The 22185-nt window shown below is 39.1% G+C and overlaps 1 protein-coding gene across 2 annotated transcripts; it reads right to left on the reverse strand.

Annotated features, from left to right (window-relative positions):
- Position 1: 1 nt before the first annotated feature.
- On the reverse strand, positions 2–11076 carry egfl7 (EGF-like-domain, multiple 7). 2 transcript variants are annotated; one of them, XM_057360128.1, is made up of 8 exons: positions 10926–11076; positions 6704–6855; positions 6068–6193; positions 5735–5847; positions 5538–5633; positions 4782–4973; positions 2310–2380; positions 2–808 (listed from the first exon to the last, which is right to left on the reverse strand). In XM_057360128.1, the coding sequence occupies exons 2-8, from the start codon at positions 6778–6780 to the stop codon at positions 563–565; spliced, it is 921 nt and encodes a 306-aa protein (XP_057216111.1). In that variant the 5' UTR covers positions 6781–6855; positions 10926–11076; the 3' UTR covers positions 2–562. The 2 variants fall into 2 exon arrangements, 1 of the variants encoding a protein (XP_057216111.1); XR_008964918.1 differs by having other exon boundaries at positions 73–550; positions 625–2380.
- Positions 11077–22185: the final 11109 nt, after the last annotated feature.

Consider the following 22185-nt stretch of genomic DNA (forward strand, 5'->3'; position numbering starts at 1 on the left):
GTTCTGTTCTGGTTTGTTGTTTTTTTCCACATACACAAACACACGTTTATTCAGCTTTAGTTTGTGAATTGCTTCTTCTGTCAATAATTCTTACAACTTCCACACATGCTGGAGACATTAAAAGTTTTTAGACGTAATTTTATTACAAAAAGTGCAACTATAAAAATGAAAATTAGCACACTTGTTTTCATCAACAGCAATACCTAGGAGAAAAACATGGAATTATAAATATATAAATTTACATTCTCCTGGCTCATACATACACAAGGAGAAACGATACAGCTGCACTTACAAAAAGAATTAAATGAAATACAAAAACATTAAAAAAAAAAAAGAATCGAAGCACCAGGTCAGACTCTGTAAAACTGGATGCACTCCACTTTGCCCGAACAGTAATGTCTGTCTTCAACATTTGGATGGATTTAAAGTGTTTACATGGTTTAGACTTTGATCAGCGCTGAGCTTGTTGGTGGAAATGAGCGAGCTGTTGTTTTCACGTGAGAGGATCCAGCCCATCTTTAAGTGATTGTTTAATTTTCTTGGCAGGCACCTAGCGGAGACGTCACAAAGATGTTTTAGTGGACGTATAATAGTCATTTTCGTACACAAATATATTATGCTTACAGGCTCCGATCCGTTCCTCCAGAAATCCAACCTGCTCACTGAGCGAGTCGATGCGGTCTAGTTGCTGCAGTGAATGTGACAGGAAGTTGGTGCGGTCGGACAGGAAGCCGTTACTGTCTCCTACACCCCCCACTCCGTTCACCGGGAAGAGAGTTGTGAACGGAGCTAAAACCATCTCCAATTTCTACAGAGAGAAAGTTTCAGAATTGAAAGTCATGGCAGGTATGAGAGTCAACATTAGGTATGTTCACCACTCGTATTATTAACAGTATGTAGTATGTATACAGTACTGTGCTCGGTAAGCTATGCAAATCCACTGTATGCAAATGTCAAATGAGGCGATAACTGAACTCACTTACTTAAACAAACATACATAATGAGGTCACGTGACAACAATGTAGCATTTTAAAAAGTGTTTCAGGTGTTTACTGCATACTAATTCACATAATGGGGTAGTATACAGTACATAGTATGTATTTATGCACACATATGATTTATAATTTTTTGGCCAGTACCAATTTTCCACAAACAACCAAAAAATATTCTAGTAAACTGCAGAGTTTACTATAGTTAACTGTAAAATTCCTATACACCATATATTTTTTATTCCTGTATGTTTTAACCTTACTATGTAACGAAGTATACTACTGTATTTACTACAGTTTATCAATATATTATTGTTAATATTACAGGATACTATAGTATACAATAGTAATCATTTAACATGCTATACTACAGTATAGTATTTTTACTATTGACTAACATTTGGCAGTTGCTTATAAAAACGTTCGGCATTAAAATAAAGGTTAAAAAATGTAGGCTCGATAAACATAACTTCTGTAAACTACAGACTTAATCAATTAGAAACGCTGCTGGTCCGCTGCATCATGCCTAACAATGCTCCTTAGAATGTTCTAAATTCACTGTAAACCATTTCTTAACATTTTGCACAAATTATATTTTGTTATGTGCAAGTAATTCATTATTTTACAGAGATGCACCTCAGTGCCCACGCGTCTTCTGGATAGACACAGCCTTTGTGTGGCCGTCAGATACGTACGGTTTAACAGACACCTGTAGGAGTCTGTTGCGTGTTGCAGAACCTTTAATGTGTGTTACCACTGCTTTTATTGAAACCATTAATTATTAACCATTAAGAGGCTTTGAACTCATGCGTTTTTCTGGTAAACAAAGTACAGTTTACCAGCGTTTGAAGTACTTCAACGTGTGTGTGTGTGTGTGTGTGTGTGTGTGCGTGCGTGTGTGTGTGTGTGCGTGTGTGTGTGTGCGCGTGTGTGTGTGTGTGTTTGTGTAATGTGTGGCCTTGTTTCTATGTATACACAGTACCTAAACCTGAATACACACCAACTCATGAGGACTCATGTCACAGGTCCGCATGGCCAAAAAAGCTTATAAATCATACAGAACGATATTTTTTGAAAATCTAATAATGCAAAAAGTTTTCTATGATCTTTAGGTTTAGGGGATAAAATATACAGTTTGTACAGTATAAAAATCATTACGCCTATGGACTGTCCCCACGGAGATAATAAACCAGACATGTGTGACCGTGTGTGTTTGTTAGTGTGTGTGTGACCGTGTGTGCATGCGTTTTTGTTAGTGTGTGTGTGTGTGTGTGTGTGTGTGTGCGTGCGTGCGTGCGTGCGTGCGTGTGACCATCCGACCTGCTCTAGTAGATCCACTCTATTCTTCAGCATCTGAACCTCTTCTGTTGCATTCTCCACCAATTTCAAACCTTCAAGAAAAAAACTCAAATCAGAGACAGGCCGCTTATGTTTCAGAGAAATGCACAAGCCACAGTGAATACTTACAATGCCAAAACATAAAAGTGCACAAAATAATCTATTTCATTGCATTCAAGTGCGCTTTGTTTTTTGTGATGCATTTTTTTCCAGGTTATAAAAAGGCATTTTCAAGCTGTTCTATTTTCCGACTTTTGGATACCACATGAAATCAGGTCATATTTCTCCAAAGATATTTCTTCACCAAAAAATAAAAGAACGCTGTGATTGGTTGGGACATTTAATGGAAGTGACTATAAACCAATCATGTCAGAGCTTTGCTCAATCAATCCGCCCCTTGGCTGCAGTTTTGGATATTTGGGTTGTGACCAAGCAGTCGTATTCTATCACTGTAAGAACTAGTCGGGTCACACACATATTTTTCCTTCAAGTTCAGTTCACTTGGCTGCTTTCACAGATACGCATAGTCAATCTGTCCCAGATGTGTGGTGCTATGAAGATGTGTGCGCGCGCGCGTGCGTGCCTGTGTGCGCAAAGAAAACAGTGACCCCCAGCAGTCTGTGTTTGATGGATCTGGAATGTAATCTGCAGCGTTGAGCCAAAACATAAAGAGAAACAACAGAGACGCATTCAGTCCGGCCATGACCTTTCTGCAAAATCCCAAATCCTCCTATTCAGCCCAACATTCTCCTTCCTGGTCATCTCACCACATACATGCAGAGACTCTGAGCCTCATAAACTCAACACACCATTAAATAAAAATTTTGAGGTTAAACAATCATTGTATAACAGTTTCATGTGACGTAACAACAAGTAAACCATTTTGATTTCCCAAAGACAACATGCTGGACGTAAGAAAAGATACTACTAGAGATACTATAGTAAAACTGTGATGACATCGTACCATTATATCATATTAGCCAACCCTTTTATTTTAGATTTTTTTGGTTTGTAGTAGTAGTGAAGAAAACCCTTGTAAGTGAACTTAGCCAATGAAAGTGATGACAGGTTTAAAGTGAACTGAGCTTCATTCCCAGTGGACGTCCCAGCAGACAGACGTTGATGTGTAAGTCTGACTTAAGGGTCAGAATTAAACTTAACCCTTTGACAAGTGTGGGAACAGAAAATCCAGCACAAGGGTCTCTCTGAAATCTCTCTATAATGCAATATGATAAAACTTGATTTAATCTCGGATTGAATAAAAAATCCTGATAAAAAATATCTTTATTGAGACTCCAAATTTCAGCCGTTCTGCATACACAAACACAGATATGCATTTACTTAACATTCCATTACACTGCAAACAATCTTTCTTACTGTTTTGTTTTCCAATAGAATTTTATGTCTGGCTTTAAGTGAAATCTAACAAGCTTGTTTGTTTTTTGCTTGAAGCAATGGGGTAAGAAAAAGAATCGGATTCAAAATTATTTTTCGTACCCCATTATGCATAAGCATCAAAAACACATTATGCTGTTGCATCTCAAGTGAACATATCTTGTTTAAAGGATGTTTAGGAAATTGTCATGGAAATCATCACTGTGTACTTGTACTGTTTGATTTTTTCTATTATAAAAGCACTGTTCTGCTCATAGTCACTTTCTTACTGTCAGCGCTGGAATGTGTGTTTGAGGTCCAGCCAGCTCCATTAAGAATGAGTGGCGATAATTTTACAACATGACTATTTTTGGACAGAGGAGGTTCTGCCTGTTATTTTTAAAACGAAGACAGATAAGCAATAACATAGTACGAGAAAGACCGAGAAAAAAGAAGATGAAACGCTGCCAATGAAGTTACAGATTGACTCTCAAGGCAGTTTTGGCATTTTGAAGTTTAGCATGCGTTCCCATGGTGAACCCGCAGGAGCATTGAAACGTCTAGAACAAAAACACAGCTCCAAGAAAATGAAGCTAAAAGAAAGCAGATGTAGGACAAATGTGACTTTAGACAGAACAACGATGGACGTCTTAAAGATACTGTATGTAGCAGATTCATGGTAGGGTCGTGATGTATTCAGGTGACAGAGGTCCAGCTTTCTGATTGGTCCAGCCGTGGTTGCCGTGGTCACCAGTCACAGTGCACTATTACTCACGGTACGAGTTGATAGTGGCATAGCGCGTACCAAAAGTAATAATGAATCGTGATGCTGGTCAGGGTCCCGTCGCCAACAAGCGCTCTCTAGAACCCTAAATAGCGTTTTGGACCGTCAGTGTTGAAGTATTACATCTGGATATGAAAGATGGATACTGTACAACAGAGATTCTGAGATTCATTGTCACACCTGGGATGAAGATGCATCAATCTTGTATCTGTTCCTCAAAGGTTGATTGTTATGTCGGTGTGTGTAATGTCTAATCTGTGTCAGTGAGTCTGGAGTGTAATGTGTAAATGTCTTACCAGCATCAGCGCTGGATGAGAGATTGTCTCCCGTGGGAGGAGTGGCGGGCGGGGGGGAGGGCGTGGGAATTCTTGAACATGTCATTCCGTCTTCATTCAGACTGAATCCCTCCCGACACACACACTGATACCCCCCCGGTGTATTCACACACTTCTGTGAGCAGCCGCGAGTTTCTTTACACTCGTCCACATCTGAGAGACAAAAAAAGGTCTTTTTCTTGAGCATTTTATTTATTGCGTTTGATTAGCTCAACTCCGGCACGCCTGTGGCCATTCAGGAACATGAATGTACACCTTTGCATCTTTTGTCATTCTGCATCTCAAATAAATAGGGATGCAACGATAATAAAATCTCACGGTTCAATAATACCTCTGTATAACGGCCACGGTACGGTGTTTATTGCAATATTAAAATGACAAATGATGACTTGGAAATGTGCTATAAGCATCCTCTTTTCTTTATCCTCTAATCATAACTGTTGCTTAGAGTTTTGAGTTATACTATGAGATGGGTCAAATGACCTAAAAATCCCTTTTATAAAATAAAATAATTGCGCCAGATGGACCGACGGTAACATCTAGCCTTTTTTTAACATTCCCTGTGTTAGGCTCGGAAGACCTATCGTGACCACGATAATATTGCTATTGCAATAACACGATATTGATAATATTGTTACATCCCTATAAATAAAGTTGAACGTCTTTTTAATGGGAAAATAACACCATGGGGTTTTTTTTGCAGTGTTCATTGAGTACCTGTCTGGCAGTACCGTCCCGTCCATCCTTTTGGACACACACATTGGTTAGGGCGCAGACACGATCCTCCATTTGCACAAGACTGTTCACACACAGCTACAAAGAGAGAGAGAGAGAGAGAGAGAGACATGACCTAAACGTGAATATATAATCCATTGGACAAATACATGTCACAAATCATGTCAATGTTGTGTTACCTTGGTTACAGTTGTGTGAATGCATGCGTCTCCATCCCGGACAGCAGTCTGAGTACATGTGGACATGAGCAACCGCTTTGCTCACTTGCCTATAAGACACTCTGTAGATTGTTCTGTCACACACACATCACATCACACACACAATACAATATCCATAATATTTAGCTCAATTGACAAATTTGGATAAAAGTTAAAATGCATATGTAAATGTAATTTAAATGTAAGGTACATTTTAAAGACAACAGCACATTTACAAACTACAAAATAATGTCCTGTTCAAAAATCAAGCCACTAAGCCAAAACATATTTAAATGGCTGTGTAATGATTCTCACTTGTATGTGCTACACAGGCGGTGGTTTTGGCACATGGTGATATAGGGTTTGTGTACAGGTTGAAGGAACGACTCTGTGCTGTAGGGTACACGAGGACTCCGGGCATCTCCAAGACACACTCTCCTCCTGAACCACACACGTAAAGAATCCAAATGAGATCAATCTGATTTAACTGTAATTTCGTTAAACAAATGCACAATTTGGGATTCAGGCTAATCTATTACAAATATCAAGTATTATATAGATTATATAAAAATGATTAAAGGTACAGCCTTCATAAAAACTTGCATGCCTTGTAATGTCTGTGTGTTTGTGTTTGTGTTTGTGTGTGTGCACGTGTGTGAAAATGCTGAAAGACATTTGCATTAGCATTGAGTTTGTGTGTCGTTTCAAAGTTTGCCGTCCATCATCCGTAACGAAATGTGATTGGCTGATGAAATTAGCTGCCATTATATCCGTTGACCCTTAACCTCATAGTGACCTTTGACCCGCGATGCCTTTGTACGTGTGAACTGAGACTTCCTGCCACCGTGGATCGCTCTGTGTTACTTCAGACGTGTCTAAAAGACGATGTAAGGGCATGGGGGAGTGTGTGTGTGTTATAATGTGACCATAATAGAAAAGAGAAAGGCATACCCATGGTGACCGTGAAACGGAGGCGTGCTGGTCACATGCAGGAGAAACAGAGAGGACAGCAGGACTGTTGTGTACATCTCTCGTTCTCTATCACAGGTGTGTCTGCTCCCTTAGACACACTCAGGTACACCTGAGCCGATGACACCAGCTACCTGAAAAACACAACGTAAGAACAACGAGTTATTCACTTCGATTCAGTTTATTCACCGTGGAACATGAAAGAAGATATTTTGAGAAATGTCTGAGTGGTTTTGCGCTCGTACAACGGAAGTCAATATCTTCTTTGTTCTGCTGAAGAAAGTAATACATGAATGACATGAGAGTGAATAAATGATGAAAAGAATGATCTTTAATGTAAACATTTTTAATGGGTAAGATTTAAGAATGATGGATCTGACACATGAACAGCTGGGAGCCGATATACACAGAACACAAAGAGCGGAAGAATTCCTCAGACAGACATTAGGAAGAGCACACACACATTACTCGCATCACATTTAAACACACATCATTTATAACCGTTTTCACTGGCTGTAAATGATGAAGTGTTTCATGTTCAAACACGAGACAGATAAAGACCGACAATTTAGCCAAATTAAACCAAATGACTTTCATTTCAGAATCTGATTTGTTACGAAATACAGTTCATTAAATCCAGCACGGTGCTTTAAGTTGAGCATATCTGCACAGAAAGTTGAGTTCATGACTTATGATACAGCTAAAGTTACAAAGTTTCATTTGAATGTGATGAAGACATATTGCTATGTCTATCTAAAACAGGTTAAATAGGCCTTCAAAGTTATTCAAATGTTATTAAAAACATGGAACTGACTATTAAAACGTAGAAAGCATGAATTGTACACCCAACTATACAAGCTCATCTATATTAAAGCAATTTTTCATTTACCGCATGTGGCGTTACAACATGAGTGTGTGTGGCTGCAAAGATTCGTAGGTGTGCGTGTACACACGTGTTTGTGTGTGTAAGCTGTTTTAATGAGCCGTGTTCTCATATTTTCTTGAGATTAATGAGCCATCTTAAAGCTGCTCTGCGCTTAATGAATTTCTGCTTTCTGTTTGAGGTTTTTATGATGTATGTGCATGTATCCTCCTCTGTGTCTGCCCTAGGAAATTCACAAGAGAGTTACTAAAGTTAGCAACAAATACATTTCTGTACATTTTTTAAGGCCGGGTTTATTAAAGGCACAGTTCGCCCCAAAATGAAAATTCTATCACCATTTACTCACTTTCTTGTCGTTTCAAACCTGTATGACTTTATATCTTCTTCAAGACCCAAAAGAAGATTTTTTAAAGAATATTGGTAAACAAAAAACTGTCGGGTCCCCATTCACTTCTATTGTATGGCCACAAAACCAATGCAAGTGAATGGCGACCAACGTAACTGAGGACAGAATTTCGATTTTTGTCAAATTTTCGATTTAATGTCAGATTCGGGAGGATAAAGACCCTTTCCACAGTTCTATACAGCAGCTGCTGAGATCTGACGTCTCAAGCCCTCTTTTATTTTTAAAGGAACATAAACATTCGATCATTTACACTTTACTTTACATTGGGTTGACTTGACACGTGATTTTTCTCTCTTCCGTATACACATCAAGAGTTATTTAGCTACTGTAGATATGCTCTTTTCTATACAATAAAAGCAGATAGCTGCTAAAGGAATATCTGAGTTAAAGGAATTGTTCACCCCAAAAAGAGGACAATTTTTATTAATGGGGACCATTTTGGGCTGAACTATTCCTTTAAAAGTGCAAAAGTGATTCCAGATTCTTTCTGTTCTTAAACCATAAATGATCCAGACTCGGTCAGCCTGCAGAATTTTTTTTAGAACTGATGCCTGTAATACAGTTTATGCCCGCAGGCCTCTCATTGAAATGTTTATATTTATGTATCAATAATATGTATTCTGATATAAAATCTCTATGCAAACAAATACAATACGACGCACACGCAGCCATCATCATTCATGCCTCATGAAGGCAAAACTCTGCACATCGGCACATTAGTTTGATACACATGACTGAATATAATCACAAATAATGACACTAATGAGAAGCGGAAGCAGTTATGACTAATGGAGGACCAGCAGTCAGCCAGACTTACAATACATCAACATCAGAACGCGTGGATGTGTCCAGAATACAATACTGAGTAATTCTCACTGCATACTGCACACTACTGTATACTGACTACTAGAACTGCATACTAGTTTTGAAATGTAGTATGTGAAACAGAGTGCGATATGCAACAATAAGCATTTCTGTTTATCTTTAAACTTTCATCTTTATCTTCTTTACTCACACTATTTATGTCACACAACCTCACCGCACCATATATTTTATTAAATGGCATGAAGTTATAATCTTGGAAATAACTTGATTTGGTTGATTTGCATTTTCAATTTTGACTGACAAACTGGATGCAATTGCTTAAATTAAAAATGCAATGTGATGAGGTCATGTGACAAGCAAAGTGACAATTGTGAATGTTTATAATCGCACAATGTGTTCTGTTGTACTATTTTTGAGAAACGCTGTGCAGTATACACCGTGCAGTATTTAGTACTCAATAAACTAGTATTCCATCCCCAGCATAAACATTCTTTCTGGTGCATTTGTCACATTTGAAAACAACAATTGCATGAGAAAGTATAGGCCCTACTCGTATGCTGGTTTACATTTTTGTCAAATGCATCTTTGTATAAAAAATATATATACTACGCGCAGTATACATATTAAACAGTGCACTTCAGAAATAGTAGTAGAGTTTGTACTAGTGTGCTATTCCCTGCCGTTTGACTGTTGTGACTTTACGTTACACAACCAGCAGGTGGCGCCATTTCTCTTCGACATTAGTTCGAACCATTCAAAGATTTCAGTGCTGGTCCATGTCAGTTTAATGACATCCCTCACACACTCAGCAAAAAACGAGAACAGCCAATAATCTCAGTGCCACACACGCACACACACACAAAATCAACCAAAACTAGTCAACAGAGTAAACTGTCGTAAAAACAATACAAATTCTAATGGTTTCCATTACAAATCCCAGATTGAACCGTCAGCTGTTTACCATTAGAAAATGTAGTGAAGTTTTATTCCAGTAGGATTGAATAGTGTTCTGTTGGTTCACATCCACCACATAACATCCCTCCAATGGAACTCAACGCACAGAGACCATTATAGTTTCCTTTGAAACTAATACAATTCACATTTTAACCATTAAATCCATTAGAGTTTTTTTTAGCAGATGCGTGCATAAATGCATTTACAGACCCGATATAAAAACACATAACACACTAGACTCACTTACTGTTTCAGTTCTGTTCACGAGATGTTAAACACACTGTCCCGTGCGTGGACGTGAGATGTAGCCTAAAGAAATCCCAACGAGTCCCAAAAACAAACTTTCCCACAAAACTAAACGTCACGACTGGAATATTCTTACATAAACCATCCAAAAAACATGCATGTGCCCAAAAACGCTCATTGGCACGAGACTCGAAATTCCTTGCGCGCGCCTCCCGTGGACTTTTTGCATTTGCGTGGGGTTGGGGGTTTTTTTACACGCTCGGTTCTGCTCTTTCACAACTGTCAAAGCGTGCAGGGGGGTAAGCGCACCACCACCGCCCCTCCTTTACCGGGACGTCCCGGGAGAATCGCGGACGGGGAGACACGCGTGACGTCATTGCGCGTGGAATTATGCGTGCTCAGTGAGAAAAGTGGACGAAAGGGAAAGTAATTAAAGAAAAAGTGAGAAATACAAACACAGCAATATTGAGAGGTTTTTGAACTCTCAAGTCATCCAAATCGCCCACTCGTGATGTGTAAACATCTTCTTAGGGAAATCAACAGTGGTTTACTTTAGTAAAAGTGCAGTAACCATGGTTACTATACTTCTTCCTGGGTTAATTATTGCTCACTCACATTCACATTTCTGACACAGAACCTTAAAAAATAAATGGCTTTGACGTGGTATTTTAAGAACATTCAAAATAATAATCAATATAACATCTTTAAATTAATACACAATAATATTTTAAGAAGTTATATTAACAAAGCATGTTTAGCATTCGTAGTTTTGTCTCGCATTTAAAAGGTTTAAAATATATTTTTTCATAAACGTTTGTACATAACCACTGATCTGCATTATGCTAATAACTTAGTGCAAACAAGTTTCTATTATTTCAATGATAACTCACCCTCGTATAATAAGGTCACGTGATCTCGAGCTGTTGCCATGCGATCCACCTGTCGCGCGCACTGGCGCGCTTCTCCATCGCCAGCATTTCTTATAAACTCTTCTTCTGTCTGACGAAGAGCAGCTCGAGTCTCGATGCTCCCCGCGATCCGACCGCGAGGAATGAGATGCATTTGGGCGTTTTTCTCCAGCTTTTTATTCCGCGCTTCCTGTGGTGCACAGGAACCGATGGACAATCCCAAACCGGAAATCCTGCGAGTGTTTGGTGCTGATAAAACCTGCTGTGCAAACAGCCCCTAAAGTTCTCATTACGCGCAATCACGTCTGTCTTTGGTGCACAAACACAGTGTGATTTGTAGAAATGGCGAGGTTGAGAATTTGGCCCTGGGATGTGAACTTACCTTGTTTTAGTTTGGCAAAAGTGACCCAAAGTAAAGCCACGTAGCTATTTTCGAGGACAGACAATGGTTTGGTGCACGTACTGTACATGTAATAAAATCAAGTAAAGGTTATATTGCATCAGTTATGAAGTCTTGACGAAATAAGCACAATCTGAGAAGAATGTGACAGTCTTTGAATAGTCATAGCAGATCAAATTCATTGTTATGACAGATGCACATTTTGGACAGTTTGCGTGACTAGTTCACGTATGTGGACATTTATGTATTCTGGTACAGTAAAATCAATGAAATTGAAACCGTGTTGTGTTGGTATGGTAACTGAATGTAAATGGTTGCGTGTGTGATGGACGTTGTAAAAGTTGGCTGGACGTTATATTTTGTTAGCATGTTGGGGAGGGTAAGACCCTATTTCTGAACATTTTTAGTCCAAAAAAGTAGAGGAAATGGCCCTACACAGCACTTCCTGTCAAGCAGGAAGTGTATGGAGGGAAACGATTGTGCTCTGGGTCACAGTGAACAATGAGAGTAAAACCTTAAAGGAAAAAGTTATGCGTCAAAGTGAGAGCTGGGCGGGAAAGTGTCGGCTGGGGGAATTGAATAGAAAGCGAGCGATGAAGCGAGAAATAAAAGAGACAAAATGATCTCTTGGTACTCTAGATTTTTGCATGATTTTACTTAAATTTCAACATAAAGTTCAATGTGCAGCCTTCAGGCATGCAAGCAGAAGTATTGAAACACTGCGCATTTAGCTCTTTGGATGCTTAACTTACATATTCCAAATACTCATTTTTGCAAAACACAAATATTTTCGTCTTCTTTTGTTGCACAAATTGCTCCTATTGTTTTCCCCTACTTTGTAAGTCGCTTTGGATAAAAGCGTCTACTAAATGACTAAATTACTAAATGTATATTTAGGTTGTAAAACAGTGCCTTAATTCGCGGCCTCTGAAGTGGACGGTCACACACTAAGTGGGCGACAGGAAGCAGAGAGAGAGAGAGAAAGAGTTGGGCAGAGCAAGACATAAAGTAAATATTGTTGTTACGGGCAATCAACTTCATTTCCATAATGTTGTGCATGAATCTGTTTATGTATTTGCGTTTACTTTAACTGAGACTCAGATTGATGATGTCATCAGAATCTGTGTTTGGCAGGGATGAGGTATAGGTTTACGTTTTCGACCCTGTCTGTGACATCCAGACTAAAGTCTCATAATCTATTGATGTTAAATTACGTTTGATTTCAATTCACTATGATTTGAATATGATCTTACCCAGGCAATAATGTTAAAGATATCAAGGTTATATATTCACAGAATGTTCTTTACGTTAGGAGGATTTTCTGTAAAAAAAACAATCAATCACAAAGATTTGGGGGTTTTCACGAGCGGGGTCACATTTATGCATTTTTTAATACAAAGAAACTTTGTCTAAAGTGAAATAAATGTATATATTTTTTATCAGTAGGTGCGTTCCTTGAGGATTAAACATTTGTGCTAGTAACGCAGCATGCTCAACCAACTGAGGAACAGGAACAGTTTAAATTCACATTCTCTTCAAACCTCGCTTTCTTTAATATTTGGTTTAACAATCTTTAAGAACAGCTATCAATTGTGAAACAACCAATGAAACACACCACAGTAGTCATTCTGTCTAGATTAGTGTGTATCTTTATAGCTTCCAATTTACAATACAGCAGCATTAAATACTGTACACACAGGCACGCTGTCAGCATCTCAGCATGCATGAGAACTCTTTGTCATTTACTATAGTAAAAGTTGAATGCGGTGACAGGTGAGAGACCTCTTACAGAGAAAGTATGCACTTTAGAGACACTAAACACTGCACACACAGTTTTTTTCTCTTGCACTTGAAAATCTGGTTATGTTTGGAAAGACATACAGTACTAGTGTACTGCACACTGTATGTGAAACACTAGGCAGTATGGCATACGTTGTTTTACCATATTTTACTCAAGGTGTGTGTGTTTATAGTTAGTGACACACGGTGACAGTCCCGACACATTTTACTATGAACTTTACACCCTGAATGTGTGACCTCATGGAGTGCAGACCGCGTGTATGTGCGTGTAGTTCTGACCGTCTCAAGTGCCAGCAAGTATCCAGTTACTGTTTAATATTTGATATGGTCAGTGTTGAGTTTATTACATTTTCTTTACTAAAGTAAATGACGTATATGGCTTTAACTTGTTAGCCTAAAGTTTAATGGTGTGAGAAATGACTTTCTCCTCCTGTCAGCGCGGTGATGCTAGAGCTTTCTCTTCTCTAGGGCAGAACTGTGTAGTCAAACAAAAATATTTTACAATGAGTTTATCTTATTATGTAGATGATGTCATAGTCATACATGTATTTTGACAAATGCAATTTTACAAGTGCTGGTAACACACAATATGATTCTCTTTATCTTGCAAATGAACGGTTGTGACTTTTATTACTACTGTGAGTGTCCCACATTACTTTTATTTTAAGTCACCTTGCTTTTTTCTTTTTTTTTAGCTTTTCATAGAACCACAGTTCTGGCTAGTGGGTACACTCTTAAAAAGGCGCTTCACCATGCCATGGAAGAAAAATGTTTTGGCTAAATAGTTCCATAAAGAACCTTAAGACCTGAAGAACTTTTCCGTTTCACAAAAGGATCTTTGTACACTCTTGAAAATAAAGATGCTTAAACGGTTCTTTACAGTGATGCTATAAAATAACCATTTTTGGTTCTACAAAGAACCATTCAGTCAAAGGTTCTTTAAAGAATCATCTCTTTCTTACTTTTTTATAATCTGAAGAACAATTTTCGCCACCTTTTGTGAGAAGAACCTTTTGTGAAGCAGAAGGTTCTTCGTGCAACCAAAAAGGTTCTTTTATGGCATTGTGAAGCACCTTTATTTTTAAGAGAGAAGTAGTGGAAAAAGGTTTAGATTATAAAAAATAAGTAAGAAATGGTTCTTTGGAGAACCAATGTTTTCTATGGCATCACTGTAAGGAACCTTTTCTAGCAACCTTTTTTAAGCGTTATTGTTTAAGTGCTGAGTTCTTTCAACTTTATTTAAAAAGAACATGTTATAGCTCCCCTAGAGTATTGTGTTAGCATTTGATTTCTACAGGTAACACATACTGATCCAATGTATACCTCGTATGAGTTTGTGACTTTGGATAAGTGTTTGCCAAATGTGTTTGTCAGAAGGATAAATGCAAAGAAAACCTTGCTCCTGTTCTTATGAAACCAAAACGCACTGACATGCATGTTGTTGCTCCCCATAGGTACAAAAAAAACATGCTGTGCTGATGATCAGAGTGTGTTTGTTCAGCAGAAGACCCAAAGATCCGACTGTGAGAGAGAATGAACTTTGTGTTTCACACACACACGCTGATATTGGGGTTGGGTGGAAAACGTGCCGTAACCCACAAATCCCTTCAGAGCTGACAGGAGTTTCCTACAGAAAAAGAATCACGACACACGCACGCAGATTTTTAAGTTAAACTTCAAAAGTCTCCTACAGTCACACAGTTTCTAAATGCACATTAACCGGCATGCACCATGTTTGCATTCACATGCACTGGAATTAAACAGGATGTTCATTGAGTTTGTAGCTCCATCTCTCTGTGGAATTGCATTCCAAAGTCTCAAAATAACACCAGAAACAAAGACAGGAAGTGATGTCAGCATCGTCGCCCCCCCTTCGGTGCAACAATACAGCACCCTGCTCCCAAGCCACACCCTGAACGCCCGCCACGATTAACAGGAAATCAATCTGCTGCCATTGACTTTCCATTGGATGTGAACGTCTGAAGATTAAACTCAAGACTCAAGGGTTTTGCTGGTCGTCTGGAGTCTGGAGTGATGAGAGGAAATAAATGACGGCGGTTTATTTGATGCAGTCATATACAGGCAGTGTGTGCAGGATAAAGTTACGTTTAGGACAGCGAAATGTGCGCTACTAGTTTTACATAAAACGCAAACGGCTGTTAGCCTGTGAACCGCAGTCAGACACACAAACCCAATCGGACTGGGCAAGATGGCGATGATGTCATGAAGAAAATAAGCAAATGACAAGCTTTATTATTTAATCATCAAGAGCGAATGAAGAGACTGTCATTTTGTAATAAAGACGTTTATGATGTTTGGATACTTAAGCCGCACTTTCTTAGCTTGTTTATTGTTGACCGAAGGCGAAATTACATTTTCATTTGTTGATAAGAAAATCCCATAAGAAATAAAAATCACGTATGAGGTCTTTGCAATATTTCAATTATTGTGCCTATAGGCATCAACGAGATTAAATGGCGTAAGTCTCTTGCATCTCAGAGAAAAATAGCCCGACATCTCACGAATGTCTCGTTTCAGAAGAGATCTCGCCAACGTCACAAACTGAGCTCACATTTGCCTGCAAGTGAATATTACTGAAGATTTCAACATGAACTCCAACATTTCACATCAGATTTACTCAAATCCAGATTATTTTAACTATAAAATAAATAAATGGTCTTGGTCCCAATACGATGGTGACATTAGACATAAGACATCCCTTTAAGTTTTAACATTTTGTCATCTAATAAAAATAAAATCTAACATGCATTCAAATGTAAATGTGTTTAAGTGTGATTTATGTCATTTTGACTGCGTCCCCCTCAAATCCTTTGGTTGGGGTGAATAAACCTCCGTTCCCTTAAAGTGTGCTTGAGTTAGTGTGGGAGTGGATTGATTTACTCTGTGTTAACACAACATGTGAAAGTACCACGAAACCAGATCTACATGTACGGGAGTGTGTGTGTTGTTGTCAGGTGTATGTCGTCTAGTCTGAGCTCCACCTGTGATGTGTTTATTTGCTTTTCTCTCCCTCCTGGTGTTACTCATTTCTGGGTCGTCTTCTCGTCCGTGTTTTGGCCTTTTGTTCCCGTTCCCAGCACGAGGACCCAGATGGCAAAGACCCTAAAACACTGACTCCCACAAACACACTCTCTCCATCTCTGCAGAAAGATGGCTGTTTTTATTTAACTAACGTCATTCTTCAAAAAATCACCTTGATGATAAACATACATATGGTGAGTCTGGACCTTTAACGTGCGGAGGGATTTATCTGCATGCTCTACGGTGAAAAGTAATATTACAAGGACAAAAAGAAAATAAGAAGTTTTGCTTGAGAGTTTGAATCATTGCCTGTGCTCGCTTTTCTTTTTTCCTTTGAAAACATACTGTTATGTATTGCTTAAGGGACAGTTCACCCGAAAACGAAATCTAGTCAACATCATGTCATTTCAAAATGAGTTCATTTACTAAAGTGAAACATTAAAGTGAAAGGAAATTAGCACTGTCCAATGAAATACTTGTATGAAGTTTAAATGATGATTTGACAGGGGCGTGTTATTTATTGTGTGGAAAATAAATCCTGTGAAAAATCATAATAATAATGTGAATGCTCTATGAATGATGTCAGATGATATTTTCAGACTGAAATGCATCATTAATGCTTTCATGTTCTCTCTTCTCACCCTGTAGTTTCCGCTCGCTGCTTTCATCCGTCTTCTTCTTTTAAGGCCTGCAGGCTCAAATCCACATAACTGCCAGTTAGGTGTTTAATATCAACCTGTCATTCAACGCATGCACTTACTTCTGTCTCTGAAAGGAGGCGACAAGGCCTGAATAAGCTGCAGGAGAGACAGAACAAATGCATTCTTACGGTTTACAGCGGTGTGAAATCCTGCCTGATGACCCTCAGGATGTAAAACAAATCACACGCACACACGTGACCCTGAGGTTGTGTGTTCATGGGGCCCTGAATGAATCCGACATCCACAGAGAGGGAGCTCAGGGCACCCGGGGTCACGTAAAGGTCAGGTGTGCTGGGTGGTTCTTTCCTGTCCGCTGTAAATGAAGCACGAGACAGCAGCGGGTATAGACCGTGAGGTCACTTCCTGTTGAGGTGTAAATTTAGTCAGTGGCTGTAGTTGGTGATGATGTTCGTTATGGGTTGGTATCCCTCCTCCACTGCCCGAAGTTTCCTCTCGCTTCCCTCTGGTGTTTTTTAACACACTTCCGTGGCACATCCTGCACATGGTAAACCATTTCCCTGGTGCATTCTGGGATGTATTTTATGAACGTGTGTGCATGTATTTCTTCTTGTCCAGGGCAACCGTGGATGTTGTCGGGTGCAGTTTGAAACTTCCTGCATCCTGATCATCATTGTAAAGTCAGTTTTGATTGGTCATAGGCTCCAAATATGATTATCATTTCTTTTTTTTCATAATTTCCATCAACTATTATAAGTATATTTTCCCTTTCTCTTGTGTGTGTCTTTCTCACACATCTTTTTATAAGATTGTTGTCTTTTTTAGATCATGAGACAACATAAATCAAAAATCTGCTCATCTAGAAAGGTAATGGCATATCTTTTCTCCACAATAATTCCATCCTACATCATGAAGAAAATGCTTACACTTACAGTTTTGTTATTTTTAATATACTGTATATAAGCCGAAAAGTAATAGTATGACACTAAGCATTAAAAAGCCCACAGATTTCAACCTCTCTTGCGTTTTTTTCTTCACTTTTTGCTTATTTGAGCTTGCTTTAGGTACTAATAGGAATGTAATACTTTCTGTTTAATCAATTTTCTTTTATAACCTTCCACACATTCCCTTCAAATCAAGCGATCTGAACCTGCTTTTTAGCCTTAGTCGAAGATGTTTTCAGGACTACAAATGAAAACTACAAAAACTAAATTAAAACAAAGACCAAAGGCATAAATACAAATAAAACCATAAAAAAGCAAAAGGAATAAAAACTTTGTCTTTATTTTAAACATGATAACTCTTTCTTTAATGGGCAGGTCTTCATGACCTTGGTGTGTGTGTGTGTGTGTGTTCATGTTTGTATATCCCGGTGGGGACCTAAACCTGAATGCACACCAACACATGGGGACTCGTGACACCGTGGGGACCAAAATTGAGGTCCCCAGGGTCAAAAAAAGCTTATAAATTGTACAGAACAATATTTTTAAAAAATCTAAAAATGCAAAAAGTGTTCTATGATCTTTAGGTTTAGGGGTTGGGTTAGGGGTACGGGATAAAATATACAGTTTGTACAGTATAAAAACATTACGCCTATACTGTCCCCACGGAGATAATAAACCAGACATGTGTGTGTGTGTGTGTGTGTGTGTGTGTGTGTGTGTGTGTGTGTGTGTGTGTGTGTGCGTGCATGTGCGTGCGTGTGTGTGCGTGTGTGCGTGCGCGTTTAACAGGTGTGTAAGACTATCTGTGACAAATGTTTACTTCCAATCTTTCTTTGTTCATCAATAGGACACACTGATTCACGGTGATTCGTGATTCTCTCTGTGAAGTGAGTCTTCGTATGCTTTGAACTCACAGTGTGTAACAGTTGTGCGGTGAAGATAAGAAATCTGGCTTACTGAGGTTACATGACCCACAGTGTGTTTACAAACACAGCAACTGACCCCAATAAATCAATGTCAGAGAGTGTGCGAGAGAGAACGAGAGTAGAGAAAAGTGTGTGAAAGTATAGACAGGTGCAAAGGATGAGCCTTAAAAAATCCCAAGAGAGAAGATTTAACATCAGACGAAGACATTAGAACGTGTGCGTGTGTGTGTGTCTGAGAGAGAATTACCTAAATCCCATCCACAGGAAACTTTAATCCTACAGTGAATGAACGGAGAGATAAAGCACGCAGGGCCTTCTATGCCATCAAACGTCAATGTCCTTTAAAAATCCCAATTAGAATTTGGCTGAAAATATTACAGTCTGTAATTGAAGCGATTGCTCTCTATGGCAGTGAAGTGTGAGGTCCGCTGACAAATCCAAACCAAGATTTCACTAAATGGGAAAAATTGAGAGCCTGCATGCAGAACTCTGTAAAATATCTTACAAATGCACCTACACACAACAAACAATGCATGCAGGGCAGAATTAGGCAAATGTCCACTAATATCCATTAACTAAGATAGAAAAAAGGGCAATCAAATTCTGGAAACATCTAAAACAACTGAATGAAGTGAGAAACTGAACATAGTTCAGTGACACTTGTGTTTATTTTACTGTAAAACAGAATCCACATTACCTTCAGCTGTGTGACGCTGTTTCTGCCATTTTTATTATAAATAAAAAATGTAGCAGTTTAGTGTTTTATAGAGTGTGTAAATTGAAGAATGCTGTGAGCGTAGTACTGTGATTTATATTAGTGTAGTTGGGTGAAGTATGTAGTGACCATTGTGTCATTTATATTAGCGTTTGTAAGATGAAGTGTGCAGTGAGCATGTAAAGTGTTTTATGGTAGTGTAAGCCGGGTGTGCTGTGAATGTTGTGATTTATTTGTGTGCGTGCGTGCGTGCGTGCGTGCGTGCGTGCGTGCGTGTGTGCGTGTGTGTGTGTGTGTGTGTGTGTGAGTGTGTGTGTGTGAGTGTGTGTGTGTGAGTGTGTGTGTGTGAGTAAGGTGAAATGTGAACAGAGTATTGTGTAGTTTACTGTTTTACGTTTTAAGGTGAAGTGTGCAGTGAGAGTTGTGATTTATTTTAGTGTTCGTAACATGAATGCGCCGTGAGTGTTCTGTAGTATTTAAATGTGTGAAATGAAGTGTTCGGTGTGATTTGTAGTGTGAGAAGTCAGTTGATGGAGGATGAATGAAGTGAATAAACAATCTTGAGATTCCACAGAGGACGAGAGTGAGCACAGATGATAGAGAGAGCAGGTCACAGAATAGAGAGAGAGAGATAAAGGAGTCAATGATGAGGTCTCTCTCTCTCTGACACCAAAGTCCCTGAACATTCAGCTGCTGATCAGTGTTTAAACACACTTCAGTGCACGCACGCACGCACACACGCACGCACGCACGCACGCACGCACACACACACACACACACACACACACGCACACACACACGCACACGCACGCACACGCACACACACACACACACACACACACACGCACACACACACGCACACACACACACACACACACACACACTCACACGCACACACACACACACACGCACAGGCTTTGGTTGACTATCCCCGTGGGGACAGTCCATAGGCGTAATGTTTTTATACTGTACAAACTGTTTATTCTACCCCCTATCCCTAACCCTATCCCTAAACCTAAAGATCATAGAACACTTTTTGCATTTTTAGATTTGTAAAAAATATTGTTCTGTACAATTTATTAGCTGTTTTGCCCGTGGGGACCTCAATTTTGGTCCCCACGGTGACACGAGTCCCCATGTGTTGGTGTGTATTCAGGTTTAGGTCCCCACCGGGATATACAAACATGAACGCACACACACACACACGCACGCACGCACGCACACACACACACGCACACACACACACACACACACACACAGGTATAGGTCCCCACCGGGATATACAAACATGAACACACACACACACACACACACACACTTAAAGATTCAACACTAAAGGCACAGTCATACATTTTTACTGCACAAAAGCACGCAGAGAAGGTTAAAACATGATCTTATATAATAAAACAACACTGAAAAAAGGGTTTCATTCAACCAATTAAAATATTTTAGGGTAAGGATTCACATCTAAATTTTATAACCTGAGCCAATGAAAAATATATACCTTTTCTTTATTGTTTTTCATTGGCTTAAGTTATAAAATATAGATGTGAATCCTTACCCTAAAATGTTTGAATTGGTTGAATGAAACCCTTTTTTCAGTGAATATATCAATGTAAATCATTTTTGTTTTCTATAAAAAAGCTTGAAGTCCAGAAAAGAGAAAAGACAAAGTACGCAAGTAACATGTCAAGTGTTTGTATTTCCAGCAAGGCTGAAGTTGAATCACCGTGGCAGACAAACTTGAGCAGGAATATCAGGAAATGGCATCTCGGTTTCCTGTTTCTACCAGAGGAAAAACTCACCCCCACCCTCCTCTCTCTCGCTCTTTCTCTTTCTCTCTCTCTCTCTCTCTCTCTGTCTTATCTCATCTGTACAGAAGAGTATATATTGTAGCACTAAGCATGAACTCTGACTCTGGTTACCCTGTGGGGAGTACTTCTGTAAAGCAGAATCAGTACAACATGCTTATGAGACGTTTTGTTCCTATAAGTTTCAGCGGTTTTCTGTGTCTTGATGAATATTTCTTGGCTCAGGTTGTGTAAGAGGTGTCTGTGGGGTATGTGGATGCTAGAGAGAAGTTGAGCTGGTGCTTTCGCGGCTGTCAGATAGCAATGTATAAGTGTGTGTTGCAAAAATAAAATCTTGCAAAATGTGTGTTTGAGAACCCCTTAACTTCCCCCCAAACGCTTTGTACTCGGCGGTATTTATTGTAAGGTAATGTATGATGTCATAATGACCCTGAAATGTAAACCCGTAGACCTGACACATGTAAGGGTCAATGTTCTCTACCCTGAAGCAGTGTACATACACCCAAATAACTGACCCTGGACCAGTCGGACCTCAGGCTTTCTACTTTATAACACTTCAACATAAAACGATCCCCCAAACAAGCCTTACCTGTTTCAAATATGCTAGCCACATGTGTCTCGCAGCCTCGGTCAAGAATTATGTGTTTCCTCTGGTTTAAAGAGTAACTCTTCACCTCTTCAAAAGCTTCACAAAGTAAAGTTGACTTCAGGGTCAGACGTGTGGAGGTGAGGGGTAAGAAAGTGTGTTTTTGTGGATGAATACATTTGTGTGGTCACTGGTTGTAAAGTTTAAAAGTCAGAGTTTTATTTACAGTACTAAACAAAACATTATGACATGGGCCACTTATTATGCTAACATGCAGCTATGTTTAGCAAACATACGTGGGCTTTTAGATCATTCCCACAGCACTATAACAAACACAGGCCACTTTAATCTATTGCGCG

This window comes from Triplophysa rosa, linkage group LG19 (genome assembly GCF_024868665.1).
Source record: "Triplophysa rosa linkage group LG19, Trosa_1v2, whole genome shotgun sequence".
Classification (NCBI taxonomy): domain Eukaryota; kingdom Metazoa; phylum Chordata; class Actinopteri; order Cypriniformes; family Nemacheilidae; genus Triplophysa; species Triplophysa rosa.

What these genes read in the sequence shown, in the direction of transcription:
- egfl7 (XM_057360128.1), bottom strand. Translation starts at nt 6,780, where the DNA reads ATGTACACAACAGTCCTGCTGTCCTCTCTGTTTCTCCTGCATGTGACC. An exon ending in CGCCTGTGTAGCACATACAA is followed by an intron (nt 5,848 to 6,067) that starts GTGAGAATCATT and finishes TGTGTGTGACAG; the next exon opens with AACAATCTACAGAGTGTCTT. An exon ending in TTCACACAACTGTAACCAAG is followed by an intron (nt 5,634 to 5,734) that starts GTAACACAACAT and finishes CTCTCTTTGTAG; the next exon opens with CTGTGTGTGAACAGTCTTGT.